Below are 25,025 nucleotides of genomic sequence, written 5' to 3'. Positions count from 1 at the left end.
GCGGACGGCGGGCGCCGCCATAGCGGGCAGCAGCGGGGAAGGGGCGGCGCGGAGGGGTCCGGGGGATCCCGGGGGGGTCCCGGCCGCCATGGCCGCCCCCGCCAACGCTCAGAGCGCCAGTAAGACGTGGGAGCTCAGCCTGTATGAGCTGCACCGCACCCCGCAGGTAACGGCGGGCCGGGGGGGCGGAGCGGGGCCTAAACGGGCCTGAGGAAGGGCTGTGGAGGCCTCAGTGGGGCCTCGATGGATCTTAAATGGGGCCTCAGTGGGTCCTAAATGGGGCTTCAGTGAGGGGGGGGTGATATGGGGCCTTAATGGGTCCGGTATGGGGCCTGAGCGGGGGAGGGGGTTATATCGGAATCTCTGGGGGTTATATGGGGTCTTAGTGGGGCCTCAGGGGGTTTTGTGGGCCTCAGTGGGTCCTCAATGGTTCCTAAATGGGGCTTCAGTGAGGGAGGGTGATATGGGCCACAGTGGGGGTGATATGGGGCCCTAATGGGTCCTGTATGGGGCCTGAGGGGGGAGGGGGTTATATGGGATCTCTGGGGGGGTTATATGGGGTCTTCGGGGGTTATATGGGGTCTCATTGGGGCCTCGGGGGTTGTGTAGGCCTCAGTGGGTCCTAAATGGGGCTTCAGTGGGTGGGGGGTGATATGGGGCCACAGTGGGGGTGATATGGGACCCTAATGGGTCCAATATGGGGCCTGAGGGGGGGGGAGTAGGTTATATGGGGGGTTATATGGGGTCTCAGTGGGGCCTCGGGGGGTTTGTGTAGGCCTCAGTGGGTCCTAAATGGGGCTTCAGTGAGGGGGGGGTGATATGGGGCCACAGTGGGGGTGCTATGGGGCCCTAATGGGTCCAATAAGGGGCCTGAGTGGGGGGAGTGATTTATATGGGGTCTCTGGGGGGGTTATATGGGGTCTTTGGGGGTTATATGGGGTCTTAGTGGGGCCTTGGGTGGTTGTGTAGGCCTCAGTGGGTCCTAACTGGGGCTTCAGTGAGGGGGGTGATATGGGGCCCTGATGGGTCCTGTATGGGGCCTGAGTGGGGGGAGTGGGTTATATGGGGGCTCTGGGGGGGTTATATGGGGTCTTTGGGGGTCTCAGTGGGGTCTGATTGGGGCCTAGGGGGTTGTGTAAGCCTCAGTGGGGCCTCAATGGTTCCTATATTGGGCTTCAGTGAGGATGAGGTGATATGGGCCACACTGGGGGTGATATGGGGCCCTAATGGGTCCTGTATGGGGCCGGAGGGGGGGGAGGGGGTTATATGGGGTCTCAGTGGGACCTTGGGGGGTTGTGTAGGCCTCCATGGTCCTAAATGGGGCTGCAGTGGGGTGGGGGTAATAGGGTCCCATATCATCCCACTGTGGCCCCATAATGGGTCCTGTATGGGGCCTGAGGGGGGGGGTGGGTTATATGGGGTCTCTGGGAGGTTATATGGGGTCTTTGGGGGTTATATGGGGTCTCAGTGGGGCCTCGGGTGGTTGTGTAGGCCTCAGTGGGTCCTAAATGGGGCTTCAGTGAGGGGGGGTGATATGGGGCCCTAATGAGTCCAATATGGGGCCTGAGGGGGGGGAGTGGGTTATATGGGATCTCTGGGGGGGTTATATGGGGTCATATGGGCTCTCAGTGGGGCCTTGGGGGGTTGTGTAGGCCTCTCAGTGGGGCCTCAAAGGGTCCTAAATGGGGCTTCAGTGAGGGGGTGATATGGGCCCTAATGGGTCCTGTATGGGGCCTGAGTGGGGGGAGTGGGTTATATGGGGTCTCTGGGGGGTTATATGGGGTCTTTTGGGCTTATATGGAGTCTCAGTGGGACCTTGGGGGGTTGTGTAGGCCTCAGTGGGGCCTCAATGGGTCCTAAATGGGGCTTCAGTGAGGAGGAGGTGATATGGGGCAACAGTGGGGTGATATGGGACCCTAGTGGGTCCTGTATGGGGCCTGAGTGGGGGGAGTGGGTTATATGGGGTCTCTGGGGGGGTTATATGGGGTCTTTGGGGTTATATGGGGTCTTAGTGGGGCCTCGGGGGGTTGTGTAGGCCTCAGTGGGTCCTAAATGGGGCTTCAGTGGGGTGGGGGTGATATAGGGCCACAGTGGGGGTGATATGGGGCCCTAATGGGTATAATATGGGGCCTGAGGGAGGGGGGGGTTATATGGGATCTCTGGGGGGGTTATATGGGGTCTCAGTGGGGCCTCAATGGGGCTTCAGTGAGGGAGGGGTGCTATGGGGCCACAGTGGGGGTGGTTTGGGGCCCTAATAGGTTCTGTATGGGACCTCTGGGGGGGAGTGATTTATATGGGGTCTCTGGGGGGGTTATATGGGGTCTTTGGGGGTTATATGGGGTCTCATTGGGGCCTCGGGGGGTTTGGTAGGCCTCAGTGGGTCCTAAATGGGGCTTCAGTGAGGGGGGGTGATATGGGGCCCTAATGGGTCCTGTATGGGGCCTGAGTGGGGGAGTGGGTTATATGGGGTCTCTGGGGGGGTTATATGGGGTCTTTGGGGTTATATGGGGTCTTAGTGGGGCCTCGGGGGGTTGTGTAGGCCTCAGTGGGTCCTAAATGGGGCTTCAGTGGGGTGGGGGTGATATAGGGCCACAGTGGGGGTGATATGGGGCCCTAATGGGTATAATATGGGGCCTGAGGGAGGGGGGGGTTATATGGGATCTCTGGGGGGGTTATATGGGGTCTCAGTGGGGCCTTGGGGGGTTGTGTAGGCCTCAGTGGGGCCTCAATGGGGCTTCAGTGAGGGAGGGGTGCTATGGGGCCACAGTGGGGGTGATTTGGGGCCCTAATAGGTTCTGTATGGGACCTCTGGGGGGGAGTGATTTATATGGGGTCTCTGGGGGGGTTATATGGGGTCTTTGGGGGTTATATGGGGTCTCATTGGGGCCTCGGGGGTTGTGTAGGCCTCAGTGGGTCCTAAATGGGGCTTCAGTGAGGGGGGGTGATATGGGGCCCTAATGGGTCCTGTATGGGGCCTGAGTGGGGGGAGTGGGTTATATGGGGTCTCTGGGGGGGTTATATGGGGTCTTTGGGGTTATATGGGGTCTTAGTGGGGCCTCGGGGGGTTGTGTAGGCCTCAGTGGGTCCTAAATGGGGCTTCAGTGGGTGGGGGTGATATAGGGCCACAGTGGGGGTGATATGGGGCCCTAATGGGTATAATATGGGGCCTGAGGGAGGGGGGGGTTATATGGGATCTCTGGGGGGGTTTATGGGGTCTCAGTGGGGCCTTGGGGGTTGTGTAGGCCTCAGTGGGGCCTCAATGGGGCTTCAGTGAGGGAGGGGTGCTATGGGGCCACAGTGGGGTGATTTGGGGCCCTAATAGGTTCTGTATGGGACCTCTGGGGGGGGAGTGATTTATATGGGGTCTCTGGGGGGGTTATATGGGGTCTTTGGGGGTTATATGGGGTCTCATTGGGGCCTCGGGGGGTTGTGTAGGCCTCAGTGGGTCCTAAATGGGGCTTCAGTGAGGGGGGGTGATATGGGGCCCTAATGGGTCCTGTATGGGGCCTGAGTGGGGGGAGTGGGTTATATGGGATCTCTTGGGGGGTTATATGGGGTCTTTGGGGGTTATATGGGGTCTCAATGGGACCTTGGGGGTTGTGTAGGCCTCAGTGGGGCCTCGATGGGTCCTAAATGGGGCTTCAGTGGGGTGGGGGTGATATGGGGCCACAGTGGGGGTGCTATGGGACCCTAATGGGTCCTGTATGGGGCCTGAGGGGGGGGAGTGGGTTATATGGGGTCTCTGGAGGGGTTAAATGGGGTCTTTGGGGTTATATGGGGTCCCAGAGGGGTCTCGGGGGGTTGTGTAGGCCTCAGTGGGGCCTCAGTGGGTCCTAAATGGGGCTTCAGTGAGTGGGGGTGCTATGGGGCCACAGTGGGGGTGATATGGGGCCCTAATGGGTCATGTATGGGGCCTGAGTGGGGGAGTGGGTTATATGGGATCTCTGGGGGGTTATATGGGTTTTTGGGGTTATATGGGGCCTGAGGGGGTTGTGTCGGTCTCAGTGGGTCCTAAATGGGGCTTCAGTGAGGGGGGGGGGGGGGGGGTGATATGGGGCCACAGTGGGGGTGATTTGGGGCCCTAATGGGTCCAATATGGGGCCTGAGGGGGGGGGGTATATGGGGTCTCAGTGGGGCCGGAGGAGGGGTTGTGTGGGGTCTGATGGGGGTTGTATGGGGGTCTCAGTGGGGTCTGAATTGGGGGGTGGGGGGGAGGATTATGTGGGGTCTCTATGGGTCCTAAATGGGGTCTTAGTGGGGGTTCTATGGGGCCTGAATGGGATTCTGTGAGGTCTCAGTGGGGTTTATATGGGGTCTGAGTGGGGCCTCCGTGGGATCCTATGGGGCCTCAATGGGGTATGAGTGGGGATTCTATGGGGCCGCAGTGGGGCCTGAGGGACGTCCTCATATTGGGCTAAGGGAGAAGGTCCTGGCAGCTTAAAGGCGACGTTAAACGCCATGGAAGGGGTGCAGAAGGAGAGCACAGGGGGGGGGGTCTCTGTGTTGGGATAGGGAGTAAGGTCCTGGCAGCTTAAATGTGGCCCTAAATGGCGATTGAATGGCACCAGACCAGATCAGAGAGAGATGTCTTTATATTGTGATGTGAAATGAGGTCCTGGCAGCTTAAATGTGCCCCTAAATGCCAATTGAATGGCACCAGATCAGGTCAGAGGCGGATGTCCATGTACTGAGATGCGGAATAAGGTCCTGGCAGCTTAGAAGTGCCCCTAAATGCCAATTGAGTGGCACCAGACCAGGTCAGAGGGGGATATCTTTATATTGTGATGTGGAATAAGGTCCTGGCAGCTTAGAAGCGCCCCTAAATGCCAACTGAATGGTATTAGCCTGGGTCAGAGGGGGATGTCCATGTACTGAGATGCAGATAAGGTCCTGGCAGCTTAAATGTGCCCCTAAATGCCAATTGAATGGCGCCAGATCAGGTCAGAGGGGAATGTTCTTGTATTGAGGTGCAGAATAGGTCCTGGCAGCTTAAATGTGCCCCTAAATGCCAATTGAATGGCACCAGACCAGGTTGAAGGAGGATGCCATTGTATTGAGGTGTGGAATAAGGTCCTGGCAGCTTAAATGTTCCCCTAAATGCCAATTGAATGGCACCAGACCAGGTCAGAGGGTAATGTCCTTGTATTGAGGTGTGGAATAAGGTCCTGGCAGCTTAAATGTGCCCCTAAATGCTAATTGAGTGGCACCAGACCACGTTGAAGGAGGATGCCCTTGTATTGAGGTGTGGAATAAGGTCCTGGCAGCTTAAATGTGCCCCTAAATGCTAATTGAGTGGCACCAGACCAGATTAGAGCGGGATGTCTTTATATTGAGATGTGAAATAAGGTCCTGGCAGCTTAAAAATGCCCCTAAATGCCAACTGAATGGCATTAGCCTGGTCAGAGGGGGATGTCCATGTACTGAGATGCAGAATAAGGTCCTGGCAGCTTAAATGTGCCCCTAAATGCCGATTGAATGGCACCAGACCAGGTCAGAGGGCGATGTTCTTGTATTGAGGTGCAGAATAAGGTCCTGGCAGCTTAAATCTACCCCTAAATGGGAATTGAATGGCACCTGACCAGGTCAGAGGGCGATGTTCTTGTATTGAGGTGCAGAATAAGGTCCTGGCAGCTTAAATGTGCCCCTAAATGCCAATTGAATGGCACCAGACCAGGTCAGAGGGGGATGTCCATATACTGAGATGCGGGATAAGGTCCTGGCAGGTTAAATGTGGCCCTAAATGCCAACTGAATGGCACCAGACCAGATCAGAGAGGGATGTCCTTGTAGTGAGATGTGGAATAAGGTCCTGGCAGCTTAGAAGTGTCCCTAAATGCCAACTGAATGGCACCAGAGCAGATCAGAGGGCGATGTCCGTGTACTGAGCTGCAAAATAAGGTCCTGGCACCTTAAATGTTCCCCTAAATGCCAATTGAATGGCACCAGACCAGGTCAGAGGGGGATGTCCATGTACTGAGATGCGGGATAAGGTCCTGGCAGCTTAACTGTGCCCCTAAATGCTAATTGAATGGCATTAGACCAGGTCAGAGGGGGATGTCCTTGTACTGAGATGCGGGATAAGGTCCTGGCAGGTTAAGTGTGCCCCTAAATGCTAATTGAATGGCATTAGACCAGGTCAGAGGGGATGTCCATGTACTGATATGTGGAATAAGGTCCTGGCAGCTTAAATCTACCCCTAAATGGGAATTGAATGGCACCTGACCAGGTCAGAGGGGGATGTCCATGTACTGATATGTGGAATAAGGTCCTGGCAGCTTAAATGCCCCCATTAATGGCAATTGAATGGCACCAGACTAGGTGAGAGGGGGATGTCCATGTACTGCGATGCAGAATAAGGTCCTGGCAGCTTAAATGTGCCCCTAAATGCCAATTGAATGGCACCAGACCAGGTCAGAGGGCGACGTCCATGTACTGAGTTGCGGAACAAGGTCCTGGCAGCTTAAAAATGCCCCCATGTCCCCAGGAGGCCATCATGGACGGGACGGAGATCGCGGTGTCGCCACGCAGCCTTCACAGCGAGCTGATGTGCCCCATCTGCCTGGACATGCTGAAGAACACCATGACCACCAAGGAGTGCCTGCACCGCTTCTGCTCCGACTGCATCGTCACCCGCGCTGCGCAGCGGGTATGGGGGGCTGGCACTGTGGGGCACAGCCCCATAGAATGCTCTGGGATCCCATACACACCAGAGAGCCCCATAGAATCAGCTGGGATCCCATACACACCGCAGAGCCCCATAGAATCAGCTGGGATCCCATACACAGCATAGAACCCCATAGAATCAGCTGGGATTCCATACACACCACAGAGCCCCATAGAATCAGCTGGGATCCCATACACACCACAGAGTCCCATAGAATCAGCTGGGATCCCATACACACCACAGAGCCCCATACAATCATCTGGGATCCCATTAACACCATAGAGCCCCATAGAATCCCCTGGGATCCCATACACACCATATAGCCCCATAGAATCCCCTGGGATCCCATACACACCATAGAGCCCCATAGAATCTCCTGGGATCCCATTAACACCATAGAGCCCCATAGACACCATAGAGCCCCATAGAATCAGCTGGGATCCCATACACACCACAGCCCCATAGAATGCCCTGGGATCCCATACACACCATAGAGCCCCATAGAATGCCCTGGGATCCCATAGGCACCAGAGAGCCCCATACAATGCCCTGGGATCCCATACACACCGCAGAGCCCCATAGAATGCCCTGGGATCCCATACACACCACAGAGCCCATACAGTGCCCTGGGATCCCATACACACCATAGAGCCCCATAGAATGCCCTGGGATCCCATACACACCATAGAGCCCCATAGAATGGCCTGGGATCCCATACACACCACAGAGCCCCATACAGTGCCCTGGATCCCATACACACCATAGAGCCCCATACAATGCCCTGGGATCCCATACACAGCATAGAACCCCATAGAATCAGCTGGGATCCCATACACACCACAGAGCCCCATAGAATCAGCTGGGATCCCATACACACCACAGAGCCGCCATAGAATCAGCTGGGATCCCATACACACTACAGAGCCCCATAGAATCAGCTGGGATCCCATACACCCACAGAGCCCCATACAATGCCCTGGGATCCCATACACACTGGAAAGCCCCATAGAATGCCCTGGGATCCCATACACACCATAGAGCCCCATAGAATGGCCTGGGATCCCATACACAGCACAGAGCCCCATACAATGCCCTGGGATCCCATACACACCGCAGAGCCCCATAGAATGGCCTGGGATCCCATACACAGCACAGAGCCCCATACAATGCCCTGGGATCCCATACACACCGCAGAGCCCCATAGAATCAGCTGGGATCTCATACACACCACAGAGCCCCATACAATCATCTGGGATCCCATTAACACCATAGAGCCCCATAGAGCCCCATAGAATGCCCTGGGATCCCATACACACCATAGGGCCCCATACAATGCCCTGGGATCCCATACACAGCATAGAACCCCATAGAATCATCTGGGATCCCATACACACCACAGAGCCCCATAGAATCAGCTGGGATCCCATACACACCACAGAGCCCCATACAATGCCCTGGGATCCCATACACACTGGAAAGCCCCATAGAATGCCCTGGGATCCCATACACACCATAGAGCCCCATAGAATGGCCTGGGATCCCATACACAGCACAGAGCCCCATAGAATGCCCTGGGATCCCATACACACCATAGAGCCCCATAGAATGCCCTGGGATCCCATACACACCGCAGAGCCCCATAGAATCAGCTGGGATCTCATACACACCACAGAGCCCCATACAATCATCTGGGATCCCATTAACACCATAGAGCCCCATAGAGCCCAGCCCCCCATAGAATGCCCTGGGATCCCATACACACCACAGAGCCCCATACAGTGCCCTGGGATCCCATACACACCATAGAGCCCCATACAATGCCCTGGGATCCCATACACAGCATAGAACCCCATAGAATCAGCTGGGATCCCATACACACCACAGAGCCCCATAGAATCAGCTGGGATCCCATACACACCACAGAGCCCCATAGAATCAGCTGGGATCCCATACACACTACAGAGCCCCATAGAATCAGATGGGATCCCATACACACTGGAAAGCCCCATACAATGCCTTGGGATCCCATACACACCATAGAGCCCCATAGAATGGCCTGGGATCCCATACACAGCACAGAGCCCCATACAATGCCCTGGATCCCATACCACCATAGAGCCCCATAGAATGCCCTGGGATCCCATACACACCGCAGAGCCCCATAGAATCAGCTGGGATCTCATACTCACCACAGAGCCCCATACAATCATCTGGGATCCCATTAACACCATAGAGCCCCATAGAGCCCCATAGAATGCCCTGGGATCCCATACACACCATAGGGCCCCATACAATGCCCTGGGATCCCATACACAGCATAGAACCCCATAGAATCATCTGGGATCCCATACACACCACAGAGCCCCATAGAATCAGCTGGGATCCCATACACACCACAGAGCCCCATAGAATGCCCTGGGATCCATACACACTGGAAAGCCCCATAGAATGCCCTGGGATCCCATACACACCATAGAGCCCCATAGAATGGCCTGGGATCCCATACACAGCACAGAGCCCATACAATGCCCTGGGATCCCATACACACCATAGAGCCCCATAGAATGCCCTGGGATCCCATACACACCACAGAGCCCCATAGAATCAGCTGGGATCTCATACACACCACAGAGCCCCATACAATCATCTGGGATCCCATTAACACCATAGAGCCCCATAGAGCCCCATAGAATGCCCTGGGATCCCATACACACCATAGGGCCCCATACAATGCCCTGGGATCCCATACACAGCATAGAACCCCATACAATCATCTGGGATCCCATACACACCACAGAGCCCCATAGAATCAGCTGGGATCTCATACACACCATAGAGCCCCATACAATCAGCTGGGATCCCATACACACCACAGAGCCCCATAGAATCAGCTGGGATCCCATACACACCACAGAGCCCCATAGAATCAGCTGGGATCCCATACACACCGCAGAGCCCCATAGAATCAGCTGGGATCCCATACACACCACAGAGCCCCATGGAATCAGCTGGGATCCCATACACACCACAGAGCCCCATACAATCATCTGGGATCCCATTAACACCATAGAGCCCCATAGAATCTCCTCGGATCCCATACACACCATATAGCCCCATAGAATCCCCTGGGATCCCATACACACCATAGAGCCCCATAGAATCTCCTGGGATCCCATTAACACCATAGAGCCCCATAGACACCATAGAGCCCCATAGAATCAGCTGGGATCCCATACACACCAGAGAGCCCCATAGAATGCCCTGGGATCCCATACACACCATAGAGCCCCATAGAATGCCCTGGGATCCCATAGGCACCAGAGAGCCCCATACAATGCCCTGGGATCCCATACACACCGCAGAGCCCCATAGAATGCCCTGGGATCCCATACACACCACAGAGCCCCATACAGTGCCCTGGGATCCCATACACACCATAGAGCCCCATAGAATGCCCTGGGATCCCATACACACCATAGAGCCCCATAGAATGGCCTGGGATCCCATACACACCACAGAGCCCCATACAGTGCCCTGGGATCCCATACACACCATAGAGCCCCATACAATGCCCTGGGATCCCATACACAGCATAGAACCCCATAGAATCAGCTGGGATCCCATACACACCACAGAGCCCCATAGAATCAGCTGGGATCCCATACACACCACAGAGCCCCATAGAATCAGCTGGGATCCCATACACACTACAGAGCCCCATAGAATCAGCTGGGATCCCATACACACCACAGAGCCCCATACAATGCCCTGGGATCCCATACACACTGGAAAGCCCCATAGAATGCCCTGGGATCCCATACACACCATAGAGCCCCATAGAATGGCCTGGGATCCCATACACAGCACAGAGCCCCATACAATGCCCTGGGATCCCATACACACCGCAGAGCCCCATAGAATCAGCTGGGATCTCATACACACCACAGAGCCCCATACAATCATCTGGGATCCCATTAACACCATAGAGCCCCATAGAGCCCCATAGAATGCCCTGGGATCCCATACACACCATAGGGCCCCATAGAATGCCCTGGGATCCCATACACAGCATAGAACCCCATAGAATCATCTGGGATCCCATACACACCACAGAGCCCCATAGAATCAGCTGGGATCCCATACACACCACAGAGCCCCATACAATGCCCTGGGATCCCATACACACTGGAAAGCCCCATAGAATGCCCTGGGATCCCATACACACCATAGAGCCCCATAGAATGGCCTGGGATCCCATACACAGCACAGAGCCCCATACAATGCCCTGGGATCCCATACACACCATAGAGCCCCATAGAATGCCCTGGGATCCCATACACACCGCAGAGCCCCATAGAATCAGCTGGGATCTCATACACACCACAGAGCCCCATACAATCATCTGGGATCCCATTAACACCATAGAGCCCCATAGAGCCCCATAGAATGCCCTGGGATCCCATACACACCACAGAGCCCCATACAGTGCCCTGGGATCCCATACACACCATAGAGCCCCATACAATGCCCTGGGATCCCATACACAGCATAGAACCCCATAGAATCAGCTGGGATCCCATACACACCACAGAGCCCCATAGAATCAGCTGGGATCCCATACACACCACAGAGCCCCATAGAATCAGCTGGGATCCCATACACACCACAGAGCCCCATAGAATCAGCTGGGATCCCATACACACCACAGAGCCCCATAGAATCAGCTGGGATCCCATACACACCACAGAGCCCCATAGAATCAGCTGGGATCCCATACACACTACAGAGCCCCATAGAATCAGATGGGATCCCATACACACTGGAAAGCCCCATACAATGCCTTGGGCTCCCATACACACATAGAGCCCCATAGAATGGCCTGGGATCCCATACACAGCACAGAGCCCCATACAATGCCCTGGGATCCCATACACACCATAGAGCCCCATAGAATGCCCTGGGATCCCATACACACCGCAGAGCCCCATAGAATCAGCTGGGATCTCATACTCACCACAGAGCCCCATACAATCATCTGGGATCCCATTAACACCATAGAGCCCCATAGAGCCCCATAGAATGCCCTGGGATCCCATACACACCATAGGGCCCCATACAATGCCCTGGGATCCCATACACAGCATAGAACCCCATAGAATCATCTGGGATCCCATACACACCACAGAGCCCCATAGAATCAGCTGGGATCCCATACACACCACAGAGCCCCATACAATGCCCTGGGATCCCATACACACTGGAAAGCCCCATAGAATGCCCTGGGATCCCATACACACCATAGAGCCCCATAGAATGGCCTGGGATCCCATACACAGCACAGAGCCCCATACAATGCCCTGGGATCCCATACACACCATAGAGCCCCATAGAATGCCCTGGGATCCTACACACCGCAGAGCCCCATAGAATCAGCTGGGATCTCATACACACCACAGAGCCCCATACAATCATCTGGGATCCCATTAACACCATAGAGCCCCATAGAGCCCCATAGAATGCCCTGGGATCCCATACACACCATAGGGCCCCATACAATGCCCTGGGATCCCATACACAGCATAGAACCCCATACAATCATCTGGGATCCCATACACACCACAGAGCCCCATAGAATCAGCTGGGATCTCATACACACCATAGAGCCCCATACAATCAGCTGGGATCCCATACACACCACAGAGCCCCATAGAATCAGCTGGGATCCCATACACACCACAGAGCCCATAGAATCAGCTGGGATCCCATACACACCGCAGAGCCCCATAGAATCAGCTGGGATCCCATACACACCACAGAGCCCCATGGAATCAGCTGGGATCCCATACACACCACAGAGCCCCATACAATCATCTGGGATCCCATTAACACCATAGAGCCCCATAGAATCCCCTGGGATCCCATACACACCATATAGCCCCATAGAATCCCCTGGGATCCCATACACACCATAGAGCCCCATAGAATCTCCTGGGATCCCATTAACACCATAGAGCCCCATAGACACCATAGAGCCCCATAGAATCAGCTGGGATCCCATACACACCACAGAGCCCCATAGAATGCCCTGGGATCCCATACACACCATAGAGCCCCATAGAATGCCCTGGGATCCCATAGGCACCAGAGAGCCCCATACAATGCCCTGGGATCCCATACACACCGCAGAGCCCCATAGAATGCCCTGGGATCCCATACACACCACAGAGCCCCATACAGTGCCCTGGGATCCCATACACACCATAGAGCCCCATAGAATGCCCTGGGATCCCATACACACCATAGAGCCCCATAGAATGGCCTGGGATCCCATACACACCACAGAGCCCCATACAGTGCCCTGGGATCCCATACACACCATAGAGCCCCATACAATGCCCTGGGATCCCATACACAGCATAGAACCCCATAGAATCAGCTGGGATCCCATACACACCACAGAGCCCCATAGAATCAGCTGGGATCCCATACACAGCATAGAACCCCATAGAATCAGCTGGGATCCCATACACACCACAGAGCCCCATAGAATCAGCTGGGATCCCATACACACCACAGAGCCCCATAGAATCAGCTGGGATCCCATACACACTACAGAGCCCCATAGAATCAGCTGGGATCCCATACACACCACAGAGCCCCATACAATGCCCTGGGATCCCATACACACTGGAAAGCCCCATAGAATGCCCTGGGATCCCATACACACCATAGAGCCCCATAGAATGCCCTGGGATCCCATACACACCATAGAGCCCCATACAATGCCCTGGGATCCCATACACAGCATAGAACCCCATACAATCATCTGGGATCCCATACACACCACAGAGCCCCATAGAATCAGCTGGGATCCCATACACACCACAGAGCCCCATACAATCATCTGGGATCCCATACACACCATAGAGCCCCATAGAATGCCCTGGGATCCCATACACACCATAGAGCCCCATAGAATGCCCTTGGATCCCATACGCACCATAGAGCCCCATAGAATGCCCTTGGATCCCATAGACACCACAGAGCCCCATACAATGCCCTGGAATCCCATACACAGCATAGAACCCCATACAATCATCTGGGATCCATTAACACCATAGAGCCCCATAGACACCATAGAGCCCCATAGAATTAGCTGGGATCCCATACACACCAGAGAGCCCCATAGAATGCCCTGGGATCCCATACACACCATAGAGCCCCATAGAATGCCCTGGGATCCCATACACACCATAGAGCCCCATACAATGCCCTGGGATCCCATACGCACCATAGAGCCCCATAGAATGCCCTGGAATCCCATATACACCATAGAGCCCCATAGAATGCCCTGGGATCCCATACACACCAGACAGCCCCATAGAATGCCCTGGGATCCCATACACACCAGACAGCCCCATAGAAATCCCTGGGATCCCATACACACTGGAAAGCCCCATAGGATCGCCTATGATCCTTTTCAGACACAATAGAATCCTTTAGGATCCCATTATGACCCATAGAGCCCCATAGAATCCTCTAAGATTCCATTATGACCCTATAGCTCCATAGAATCTTCTAAGATCCCATTCAGACACCATAGAACGTTCTAGAATCCCATTATGACGCCATAGAGCCCCATAGAGTCTCATAGGATCCCTTGCAGGCCCCATAGAATCCCACAGGATCCCTTTATGACTCCATAGAGCCCCATAGAGTCTCATAGGATCCCATCCAGGCCCCATAGAATCCCCTAGGATCCCATTATGACCCCATAGAGCCCCATAGATTCTCATAGGATCCCATCCAGGCCCCATAGAATCCCCTAGGATCCCATTATGACACCATAGAGCCCCATAGATTCTCATAGGATCCCATCCAGGCCCCATAGAATCCCACCGGATCCCATTATGACCCCATAGAGCCCCATAGAGTCTCATAGGATCCCATCCAGGCCCCATAGAATCCCACCGGATCCCATTATGACACCATAGAGCCCCATAGAGTCTCATAGGATCCCATCCAGGCCCCATAGAATCCCCTAGGATCCCATTATGACACCATAGAGCCCCATAGATTCTCATAGGATCCCATCCAGGCCCCATAGAATCCCACAGGATCCCATTATGACCCCATAGAGCCCCGTGGAGTCTCATAGGCTCCCATCCAGGCCCCATAGAATCCCACAGGATCCCATCCAGGCCCCATAGAATCCCCTAGGATCCCATTATGACACCATAGAGCCCCGTGGAGTCTCATAGGCTCCCATCCAGGCCCCATAGAATCCCACAGGATCCCATTATGACACCATAGAGCCCCATAGAGTCTCATGGGATCCCATTATGACACCACAGAGCCCCATGGAGTCTCATAGGATCCCATCCAGGCCCCATAGAATCCCACAGGATCCCATTATGACCCCATAGAGCCCCGTGGAGTCTCGTAGGCTCCCATCCAGGCCCCATAGAATCCCACAGGATCCCATCTAGGCCCCACCCAGCCCCACAGGACCCCATCCAGACCCCACAGGATCCCATGGAATCCCCCCCCAGGTCCCACAGAATCCCATGTGGGCCCCATAGAATCCCCCTAGAACCCCACAGGATCTCATATAACTCCCCCCCTCTCTCCCCCGCCCCCCCATCTCCCCCCATCTCTCTCCCCGCCCCCCATCTCTCTCCCCGCCCCCCCATCTCTCTCCCCGCCCCCCCATCTCTCCCCGCCCCCCCATCTCTCCTCCCCCCCCATCTCTCCTCCCCCCCCATCTCTCCTCCCCCCCCATCTCTCCTCCCCCCCCATCTCTCCTCCCCCCCCATCCCCTCTGCCTGTCCCCCCATCTCCCCCCCCATCCCCCCATCCCTGTCTCCCCCCCATCCCCATCTCCCCCCCCATGTCCCCCCCCATCTCCCCTCCCCCCGTCCCCCCCCATTCTCCACCCCCCATTCCTCCCCCCACATCTCTTCCCATCTCCCCATCTCTCCTCCCCCCCACCTCCCCCCCATCTCCTCCTCCCCATCTCTCCCCCCCTCTCTCCCTGTACCCCCCATCCCCGTCTCCCCCCCATCCCCGTCTCCCCCCCATCCCCGTCTCCCCCCCATCCCCACCTCCCCGCCAACCCCCCTCATCCCCCTGCCATCCCCCCCATCTCCCCCCCGATCTCCCCCCCATCTCTCCTCCCCCCCCATCTCTCCTCCCCCCCCATCTCTCCTCCCCCCCATCTCTCCTCCCCCCGTCCCCCCCATCCCCATCTCCCCCCCACCTCCACCTCCCCCCCATCTCCCCTCCCCCCGTCCGCCCCCATTCTCCACCCCCCATTCCTCCCCCCACATCTCTTCCCATCTCCCCCTCCTCCCCTCTCCCCCCATCTCTCCTCCCCCCCATCTTCCCCCCATTTCCCCCCCCTCCCATCTCCCCCCCCTTCATCTCCCCTTCCATCTCCCCTCCCCCCCCCTCCCCTCTCCCCCATCCCCATCCTCCCCCCATCCCCATCTCTCCTCCCCCCCCATCTCTCCCCCCCTCTCCCCGTGCCCCCCATCTCCCCTTCTCCCCTTCCATCTCCCCTCCCCCCCCTCCCCTCTCCCCCATCTCTCCTCCCCCCCATCTTCCCCCATCTCCCCCCCTTCATCTCCCCTCCCATCTCCCCTCCCCCCCTCCCCCCCCCCCAACTCCCCCCAACTCCCTCCCCCACCCCTCCATCTCTCCCCCCATCTACCCCCCATCTCCCCCACATCTCTCCCCTCCCCCCCTCTCCCCTCCCCCCCCTCCCCATTCCCCCCATCTCCCCTCCCCCCCTCTCCCCTCCCCCCTCCATCTCTCCCCCCCCCATCTCCCCCCCCAACAGCAACAAGGAGTGCCCGACGTGCCGCAAGAAGTTGGTTTCCAAGCGTTCGCTGCGCCCCGACCCCAACTTCGACGCCCTCATCTCCAAGATCTACCCCAGCCGCGATGAGTACGAGGCGCACCAGGACCGCGTGCTGGCCAAGCTCAGCCGCCTCCACAACCAGCAGGCGCTCAGCAGCAGCATCGAGGAGGGGCTCAAGATGCAGGCCATGCACAGGTGGGGCCCCCGTACACCCCTGCCAGGACCCAACCCCCCACCTATATACCCCTGCCAGGACGCAAACCCCCATCTATATACCCCTGCCAGGACCCAGGATCCTCCTCCCCCCCCATACACCTCTGTCAGGACTCAGGATCCTCCTCCCAGCCATATAGCCCTGCCGGGACCCAAACACCCACCCATACACCCCTGCCAGGACCCAAACCCTCCCCTATATACTCCTGCCAGGACCCAGGATCCTCCTCCCCCCCATGCACCCCTGCCAGGACCCAGGATCCTCCCCCCCCTCCCGCATACACCCCTGCCAGGACCCAATCCCCCCCCTATATACCCCTGCCAGGACCCAGTCCCCCTCCCCCCCATCCCACAACCAGCAGGCGCTCAGCAGCAGCATCGAGGAGGGGCTCAAGATGCAGGCCATGCACAGGTGGGGCCCCCGTACACCCCTGCCAGGACCCAAACCCCCACCTATACACCCCTGCCAGGACCCAGGATCCTCCTCCCCCCTCCCCATACAGCCCTGCCAGGACTCAGGATCCTCCTCCCCACCATATAGCCCTGCCAGGACCCAAACCCTCACCTGTACACCCCTGCCAGGACCCAAACCCCCACCTATACACCCCTGCCAGGATCCAGGATCCTCCTTTCCCTCCATGCACCCCTGTCAGGACTCAGGATCCTCCTCCCAGCCATATAGCCCTGCCGGGATCCAAACCCCCATCTATACACACCTGCCAGGACCCAGGATCCTCCTCCCCCCCATACACTCCTGCCAGGACCCAATCCCCCCCCCATATACCCCTGCCAGGACCCAGTCCCTCTTCCCCCCCCCCACAACCAGCAGGCGCTCAGCAGCAGCATCGAGGAGGGGCTCAAGATGCAGGCCATGCACAGGTGGGGCCCCCAACACCCCTGCCAGGACCCAAACCCCCACCTATACACCCCTGCCAGGACCCAGGATCCTCCTCCCCCCTCCCCATACAGCCCTCCAGGACTCAGGATCCTCCTCCGCATCATATAGCCCTGCCAGGACCCAAACCCCCATCTATATACCCCTGCCAGGACCCAACCCCCCACCTATACACCCCTGCCAGGACCCAGGATCCTCCTCCCCCCCCATGCACCCCTGTCAGGACTCAGGATCCTCCTCCCAGCCATATAGCCCTGCCGGGATCCAAACCCCCATCTATACACCCCTGCCAGGACCCAGGATCCTCCTCCCCCCCATACACTCCTGCCAGGACCCAATCCCCCCCCCCATATACCCCTGCCAGGACCCAGTCCCTCTTCCCCCATCCCACAACCAGCAGGCGCTCAGCAGCAGCATCGAGGAGGGGCTCAAGATGCAGGCCATGCACAGGTGGGGCCCCCAACACCCCTGCCAGGACCCAAACCCCCACCTATACACCCCTGCCAGGACCCAGGATCCTCCTCCCCCCCATGCACCCCTGCCAGGACCCAGGATCCTCCAGCCCGCCCCCCGTCTCCCCCTCATCCAATCACGGCGCAGCGCGTGCACATACGCCCCGCCCACTTCTCACCTCCTCATCCAATCAGGGCACAGCGTGTGCCCACAACCCGCCCACTTCTCACATCCAATCGGGCGCAGCACGTGCGCATACACCCCGCCCACATCTCCTCCCTCATCCAATCAGGGCGCGGCGTGTATGCGTACCCGCCTCCATCTCCCTGTCACCCAATCAGGGCGCAGCGCGTACGGAAGCTCCACGCCGAGTCGGACAACGCGACGTTCAGCGGCGGCGAAGACAACTGCGACAGCCGCTCCCACCTCAGCACCGCTTCCGCCCCGAGCCACCCCGAGGCCGGGCCCTCCCACCGGAAGCGCTCCGGGCGTCCGATGACTCCGGACCGGAAGTGGACCCGGAAACGGCCGCCGAGAACGCCGGAAGTGGAGGAGGAGGTGGAGGCGGGGGAGGAGGAGGAGGGGGCGGAGGCCGCGGCACCCCCGAGCCCGGGGCGGACGGAGGCGGAAGTGAGATCGAGCTCGTCTTCCGGCCACACCCACTGCTGGTCGATAAGGGCGAGTACTCACAGACGCGGTAGGTCCTGGCAGGGTGTAGTGCGATGTGTGAGGGGTTGGGGCCTAGAAGGGGTGTATATGGCGGCCTGGCAGGGGTGTATATGGGGTCCTGGCAGGGGGGATGTGTGTGTGTGTGAGGGGTTGGGTCCTGGAAGGGGTGTATATGGGGTCCTGGAAGGGTGTATATGGGGTCCTGGCAGGGATGTGTGTGTGTGTGTGAGGGGTTGGGTCCTGGCAGGGTGTATATGGGGTCCTGGAAGGGGTGTGTGTGTATGTTGTGTGTGTGTGAGAGGTTGGGTCCTGGCAGGGGTGTGTGTGTATGTGCTTGTGTGTTTGTGTGTGGGGGGTTGGGTCCTGGCAGGGGTGTATGTGGGGTGCTGGCATGGGTGTAGTGCGTTGTGTGAGGGGTTGGGTCCTGGATGGGGTGTATATGGGTCCTGCAGGGATGTGTGTGTGATAGGTTGGGTCCTGGCAGGGGTGTATGTGGATGAAGGGGAGGTGGGAGGGGAGGAGGAGTTGGGTCCTGGCAGGGCTGTATGTGCAGGGAGTATTGGATTCTGGCAGGAGTGTATGTGTAAGGGGTGTTGGGTCCTGGCAGGAGTGTATGTAGGTGGAGGGAGTCAGGTCCTGGCAGGGCTGTATGCACAGTGGCCATCTATCAGGTCCTGGCAGAGGCATATATGCTCACATCAGGTCCTGGAAGGTCAATATAGTCCCTTTCTCAGGTACGTGAAGACGACGGCCAACGCCACGGTGGACCACCTGTCCAAATACCTGGCGCTGCGCATCGCCCTGGAGGAGACCCCCACGCCGGGACCCGACGCCGCCGGCCTGGAGGACGTCAGCGAGAAGCAGTACACCATTTACATCACCACGGCCGGGGGGGCCTTCACGGTACGGGGTGGGGGGGGCACCCGCCCCATAGGGACCCCTTCCCATAGGGACCCCCCCTGTAGGGAGCCCCGTGTGCCCCCTATGTGGCGTTGTCTCCCTTTTCCACCGTTAGGACCCTATGGGGATCCTATAGCCCTATAGGATCACTGCGCCCCCCCCCCCACAGGGACCCTATGGGGACTCTCCTATCGCTGTCCCACCCACCCCCCAATGGAGACCCCTATAAGTATTCCTATATCACTGTTTTTCCCCACACAGACTCTTATGGTACTGTGCTCACTTCTATTGGGACCCTATGGGGACCCCCACGTGGTGCTGACCCCCCCCCAACCCCGTAGGGACCCTTATATGGCCCTGTACTCCTTTTCCCCATTAGGATCTTATAGGGATTCTCCCATTGCTGTCCCCCCCGCTCCTCCATGGGGACCCCATAGGGATTCCTATATCACTTTGCTCCACTGGGACCCTATGAGGACCCCCCCCCACCCCATAGGGACCCCCATGCACCCCCTATATAGCCCTGTACTCCTTTTTCCTATTAGGATTCTATGGGGCTTTCTCCCATTGCTGTCCCCCCCACCCCCCTATGGGGACCCCATAGGGATTCTTGTATCGCTTTGCTCCACTGGGACCCTATGGGGACTCCCCCGTGATGCTGACCCCCATCCCTCACCCCATAGGGAACCACCCATGCACCCCCTATATAACCCTGTACCCCTTTTCCCCATTAGGATCTTACGGGGACCCCCCCACATTCCTCTGTCGTCCCCCCCCCCCAACACGTCCTATAGATATTCAATGGGTCGGGGGGGGGACGACACACCCCATGGCCCCCCCCCTTGACCCCCCCAACGTCCCATAGACACTCAGAGGGTCTCCGATGCTGGAGCTTGGGGGGGACACACCCCATGGGACCCCCCCTTGACCCCCCCCCATGTCCCATAGATGCTCAGTGAGTCCCTAATGCTGTAAATGGGGGGGGGGGACACACCCCATGGAACCCCCCCCAACCCCTCACACATCTCCCCCCCCCACCCCCCCAGAGATGCTCAGTGAGTCTCTGATTCCGGACTTTGGGGGGGGGGACACACCCCATAGGGCCCCCCCTGATCCCCAACGTCCCATAGACACTTCGGAGGGTCTCTGATGCTGGAGCTGGGGGGGACACACCCCATGGGACCCCCCCTGACCCCCCAACGTCCCATAGACACTCAGAGGGTCTCCAATGCTGGAGATGGGGGGGGGGACACACCCCATGGGACCCCCCCTTGACCCCCCCCCCATGTCCCATAGATGCTCAGTGAGTCCCTAATGCTGTAAATGGGGGGGGGGGACAACCCATAGGGACCCACCCCCAACCCCCAACGTCCCATAGACACTCAGAGGGTCTCCGATGCTGGAGCTGGGGGGGACACACCCCATGGGACCCCCCCCCCCATGTCCCATAGATGCTCAGTGAGTCCCTAACATTTTAAATGGGTGGGGGGACACACCCCATAGGGACCCCCCCCCCCAACCCCCCAACGTCCCATAGACACTCAGAGGGTCTCCGATGCTGGAGCTGGGGGGGACACCACCCCATGGGACCCCCCCTTAACCTCTCCCATGTCCCATAGGCGCTCAGTGAGTCCCTAACATTGTAAATGGGGGGGGGACACAACCCATAGGGACCCCCCACAACCCCCCAGCGTCCCATAGACACTCAGAGGGTCTCCGATGCTGGAGCTTGGGGGGGGACACACCCCATGGGACCCCCCCCCATGTCCCATAGATGCTCAGTGAGTCCCTAACATTGTAAATGGGGGGGGGACACAACCCATAGGGACCCCCCACAACCCCCCAGCGTCCCATAGACACTCAGAGGGTCTCCGATGCTGGAGCTGGGGGGGGACACACCCCATGGGACCCCCCCTGACCCCCCCCCCCCCCCCAATGTCCCATAGACGCTCAGTGAGTCCCTAACATTGTAAATGGGGGGGGGACACAACCCATAGGGACCCCCCCTGACCCCCCAGCGTCCCATAGACACTCAAAGGGTCTCCAATGCTGGAGCTGGGGGGGGCACACACCCTATGGGGACCCCCCCTTAACCCCCCCATGTCCCATAGGCGCTCAGTGAGTCCCTAACATTGTAAATGGGGGGGGGACACACACCCCATAGGGACCCCCTCTGACCCCCCAACGTCCCATAGACACTCAGAGGGTCTCTGATGCTGGATCTGGGGGGGACACACCCCATGGGACCCCCCCTGACCCCCCCATTTCCCCCCCCCCAGACGCTGAACGGGTCCCTGACGCTGGAGTTGGTCAATGAGAAGTACTGGAAGGTCAGCAAACCCCTGGAGCTGTACTACGCCCCCACCAAGGAGCAGAAATAGGGGGGGGGGGACCCCCACTGCCCCCCCCCCCCCAACCCCCACGAAGGACGACGGGACCCCCCCCAGAGGGGCAGTGAGACCCCCCCAGAGGGACAATGGGATCCTCGCTGTGATTGATGGGGACGTTGGGAGCCCCCTTTTAACGGGGACCCCCATTGCGATGGGGACGTTGGGGACATTGGGGACCCCCCCCCCCCCACCACCCTGATGGGGACTTTGGGGACCCCCAGGGGGACATCGGGACGTTGGGGACCCCCACCCTGATGGAGACGTGGGGACCCAAAGAGGGGCATGGGGTCACGGGGACCCCCAGGGGGGCGTGGGGGTGTTGGGGACCCCTGTTTCAATGGGGACCCCCATTATGATGGGCACACGGGGAGGTGGGGGACCCCCAGGGGGACGTGGGGATGTTGGGGACCCCCACCCTGATGGGGACATTGGGGACCCCCATTCCAATGGGGACCCCCAGGGGGACATTGGGACCCCCACTCTGATTGGGACATTGGGGACCCCCATTATGATGGGCACACGGGGAGGTGGGGGACCCCCAGGGGGACGTGGGAACGTTGGGGACCCCCATTTCAATGGGGACCCCGAGGGGGACGTTGGGGACCCCCACTCCAATGGGGACCCCCACCCTGATGGGGACACGGGGACCCCAAAGCGGGACGTGGGGACATTGGGGACCCCCAGGGGGACATTGGGACCTTCCCCCAATGGGGACATGGGGACCCAAGAGGGACGTGGGGATGTTGGGGACCCCCCCAATGGGGACAACGGGGACCCCAAGAGAGACGTGGGGACGTTGGGGACCCCCCCATTTCAATGGGAACCCCCCCCAATGGGGACACGGGGACCCCAAGAGGGATGTGGGGACATTGGGGACCCCCAGGGGGACATTGGGACCTCCCCCCCAATGGGGACATGAGGGCCCAAAGAGGGATGTGGGGATGTTGGGGACCCCCACTCCAATGGGGGCCCCCAGGGGGACATTGGGACCCCCCCAATGGGGACATGGGGACCCCCTTTCCAATGGGGACCCCCAGGAGGACGTTGGGGACCCCCACTCCAATGGGGACCCCCACCCTGATGGGGACACGGGGACCCCAAGAAGGACGTGGGGACATTGGGGACCCCCCCATTTCAATGGGGACCCCCCCCAATGGGGACACGGGGACCCCAAGAGAGACGTGGGGACGTTGGGGACCCCCCCATTTCAATGGGGACCCCCCCCAATGGGGACACGGGGACCCCAAGAGGGACATGGGGACGTTGGGGACCCCCCCATTTCAATGGGGACCCCCAGGGGGACGTTGGGGACCCCCAGGGGGACATTGGGACCCCCCCCCCCCCCCCAATGGGGACATGGGGACCCCAAGAGGGACATGGGGACGTTGGGGACCCCCATTCCTATGGGGACCCCCAGGGGGACGTTGGGGACCCCAGGGGGACATGGGGACATTGGGGACCCCCATTCCAATGGGGACCCCCAGGGGGACATTGGGACCCCCCCCAATGGAAACGTGGGGACGTTGGGGACCCCCCCCATTCCAATGGGGACCCCAGGAGGACATTGGGGGGATGGGGGGGGGACAAAGAGGTGACCGTCGCCGTTGTATGGGGACAGGAGTGGGGGGGGGGGGAGGGGGGGCAGCGTGGGGGGGGGTATCGTTGTCCCCATGGGGGGGTCCCCTTCTGAGCCCCTCCCCATTTCCACCCCTTAAGGACCATTTGGGGGGGGGGAATTGGGGGGGGGGGAATTGGGGGTCCCCTGGGGGTCTGAAGGGGGGGAGGGGGGGGTTGGGGGTCCGGGGTTTGGGGGGGGGGGGCAGCAATAAAGTGGCACTCGGAGGGGTTCTCACATCTGTTCTTTATGGGGGGGGGGGAATGGGACCAAAGGTGGGGACGTTTGGGAGGGGGGGGGGGGATGCAAAGGGACCCCTGGGGGGTCCGGGAGGGGGGGGACACACATGGGGGGGCAGAAAGGCACTGGGGGGGGGCACAAAAGGAGCGTTGGGGGGGGGCAATGAGGGGGGGGGACACAAAGGGAAATGGGGGGGGGGGTGGGGAAGCAAAGGGATGGAGATGGGGACATTGGGGGTGGATGGGGGGGGGCACAAAGGGACCCCGCGGGGGGGCACATGGGGGGGCAGAGGGACCTGGAAAAGTGTGGGGGGGGGGGACATGGGGGGGCAGAAAGGGACTGGGGGGGACATGGGGCATTGGGGGTGGATGGGGGGGGCACAAAGGGACCCCGGGGGGGACACATGGGAGGGCAGAGGGATCTGGAGGGGGGGGGTCGGGGGGGACATGGGGGGGCAGAAAGGGACGGGGGGGGGGCACATGGGGGGGCAGAATGGGACCGGGGGGGGGCACATGGGGGGGGCAGAAAGGGATTGGGGGGGGGGATATGGGTCATTGGGGGTGGATGGGGGGGGCAAAGGGATCTGGAGGGGGGGGTGGAGGGGGGACATGGGGGGGGGGGCAGAAAGGGACGGGGGGGGGTATGGGACATTGGGGGTCGATGGGGGGGGCACAAAGGGACCCCGGGGGGGGCCGACGATGGGGGGGCAAAGGGACCTGGAGGGGGGGGGGGGACGACATGGGGGGGTAAAAAGGGACTGGGGGGGCACATGGGGGGGGCAGAAAGGGATTGGGGGGGGGGGGATATGGGTCATTGGGGGTGGATGGGGGGGGCAAAGGGATCTGGAGGGGGGGGGGGGGGGGGGGGGGACATGGGGCATTGGGGGTGGATGAGGGGGGCACAAAGGGACCCCGGGGGGGGCACGTGGGGGGGCAAAGGGACCTGGAGGGGGGGGGGGGGCATGGGGGGGCAAAAAGGGACCTGGAGGGGAGGGAAGGAGCCCGGGGGGGGGGGGGGGAGGGGGTCCTGGCAGGGGTGTATGTGTGTTTGTTAGGTCCTGGTCCTGGCAGACGTGTATATGGGGGGGGGGGGGGGGGGGGGGGGGGGGGGGGGGGGGGGGGGGGG

The 25,025-nt window shown here is 59.3% G+C and overlaps 1 protein-coding gene across 1 annotated transcript; it reads left to right on the top strand.

Moving 5' to 3' along the window:
* LOC121106933 (E3 ubiquitin-protein ligase RING2-A-like) lies at nt 1–23,360 on the top strand. The gene is given in 8 exon segments (XM_040648786.1): nt 1–166; nt 6,484–6,630; nt 6,632–6,645; nt 16,505–16,720; nt 18,428–18,567; nt 18,570–18,783; nt 19,490–19,658; nt 21,935–23,360. Coding segments are annotated over 8 exon segments (1,080 nt in total). The 5' UTR covers nt 1–88; the 3' UTR covers nt 22,037–23,360.
* Nucleotides 23,361–25,025: the final 1,665 nt, after the last annotated feature.

This window comes from Gallus gallus, chromosome 16 (genome assembly GCF_016699485.2).
Source record: "Gallus gallus isolate bGalGal1 chromosome 16, bGalGal1.mat.broiler.GRCg7b, whole genome shotgun sequence".
NCBI lineage: Eukaryota > Metazoa > Chordata > Aves > Galliformes > Phasianidae > Gallus > Gallus gallus.
Note: the sequence above shows the minus strand (reverse complement) of the source record. Positions and strands in the feature narration are given on the sequence as shown.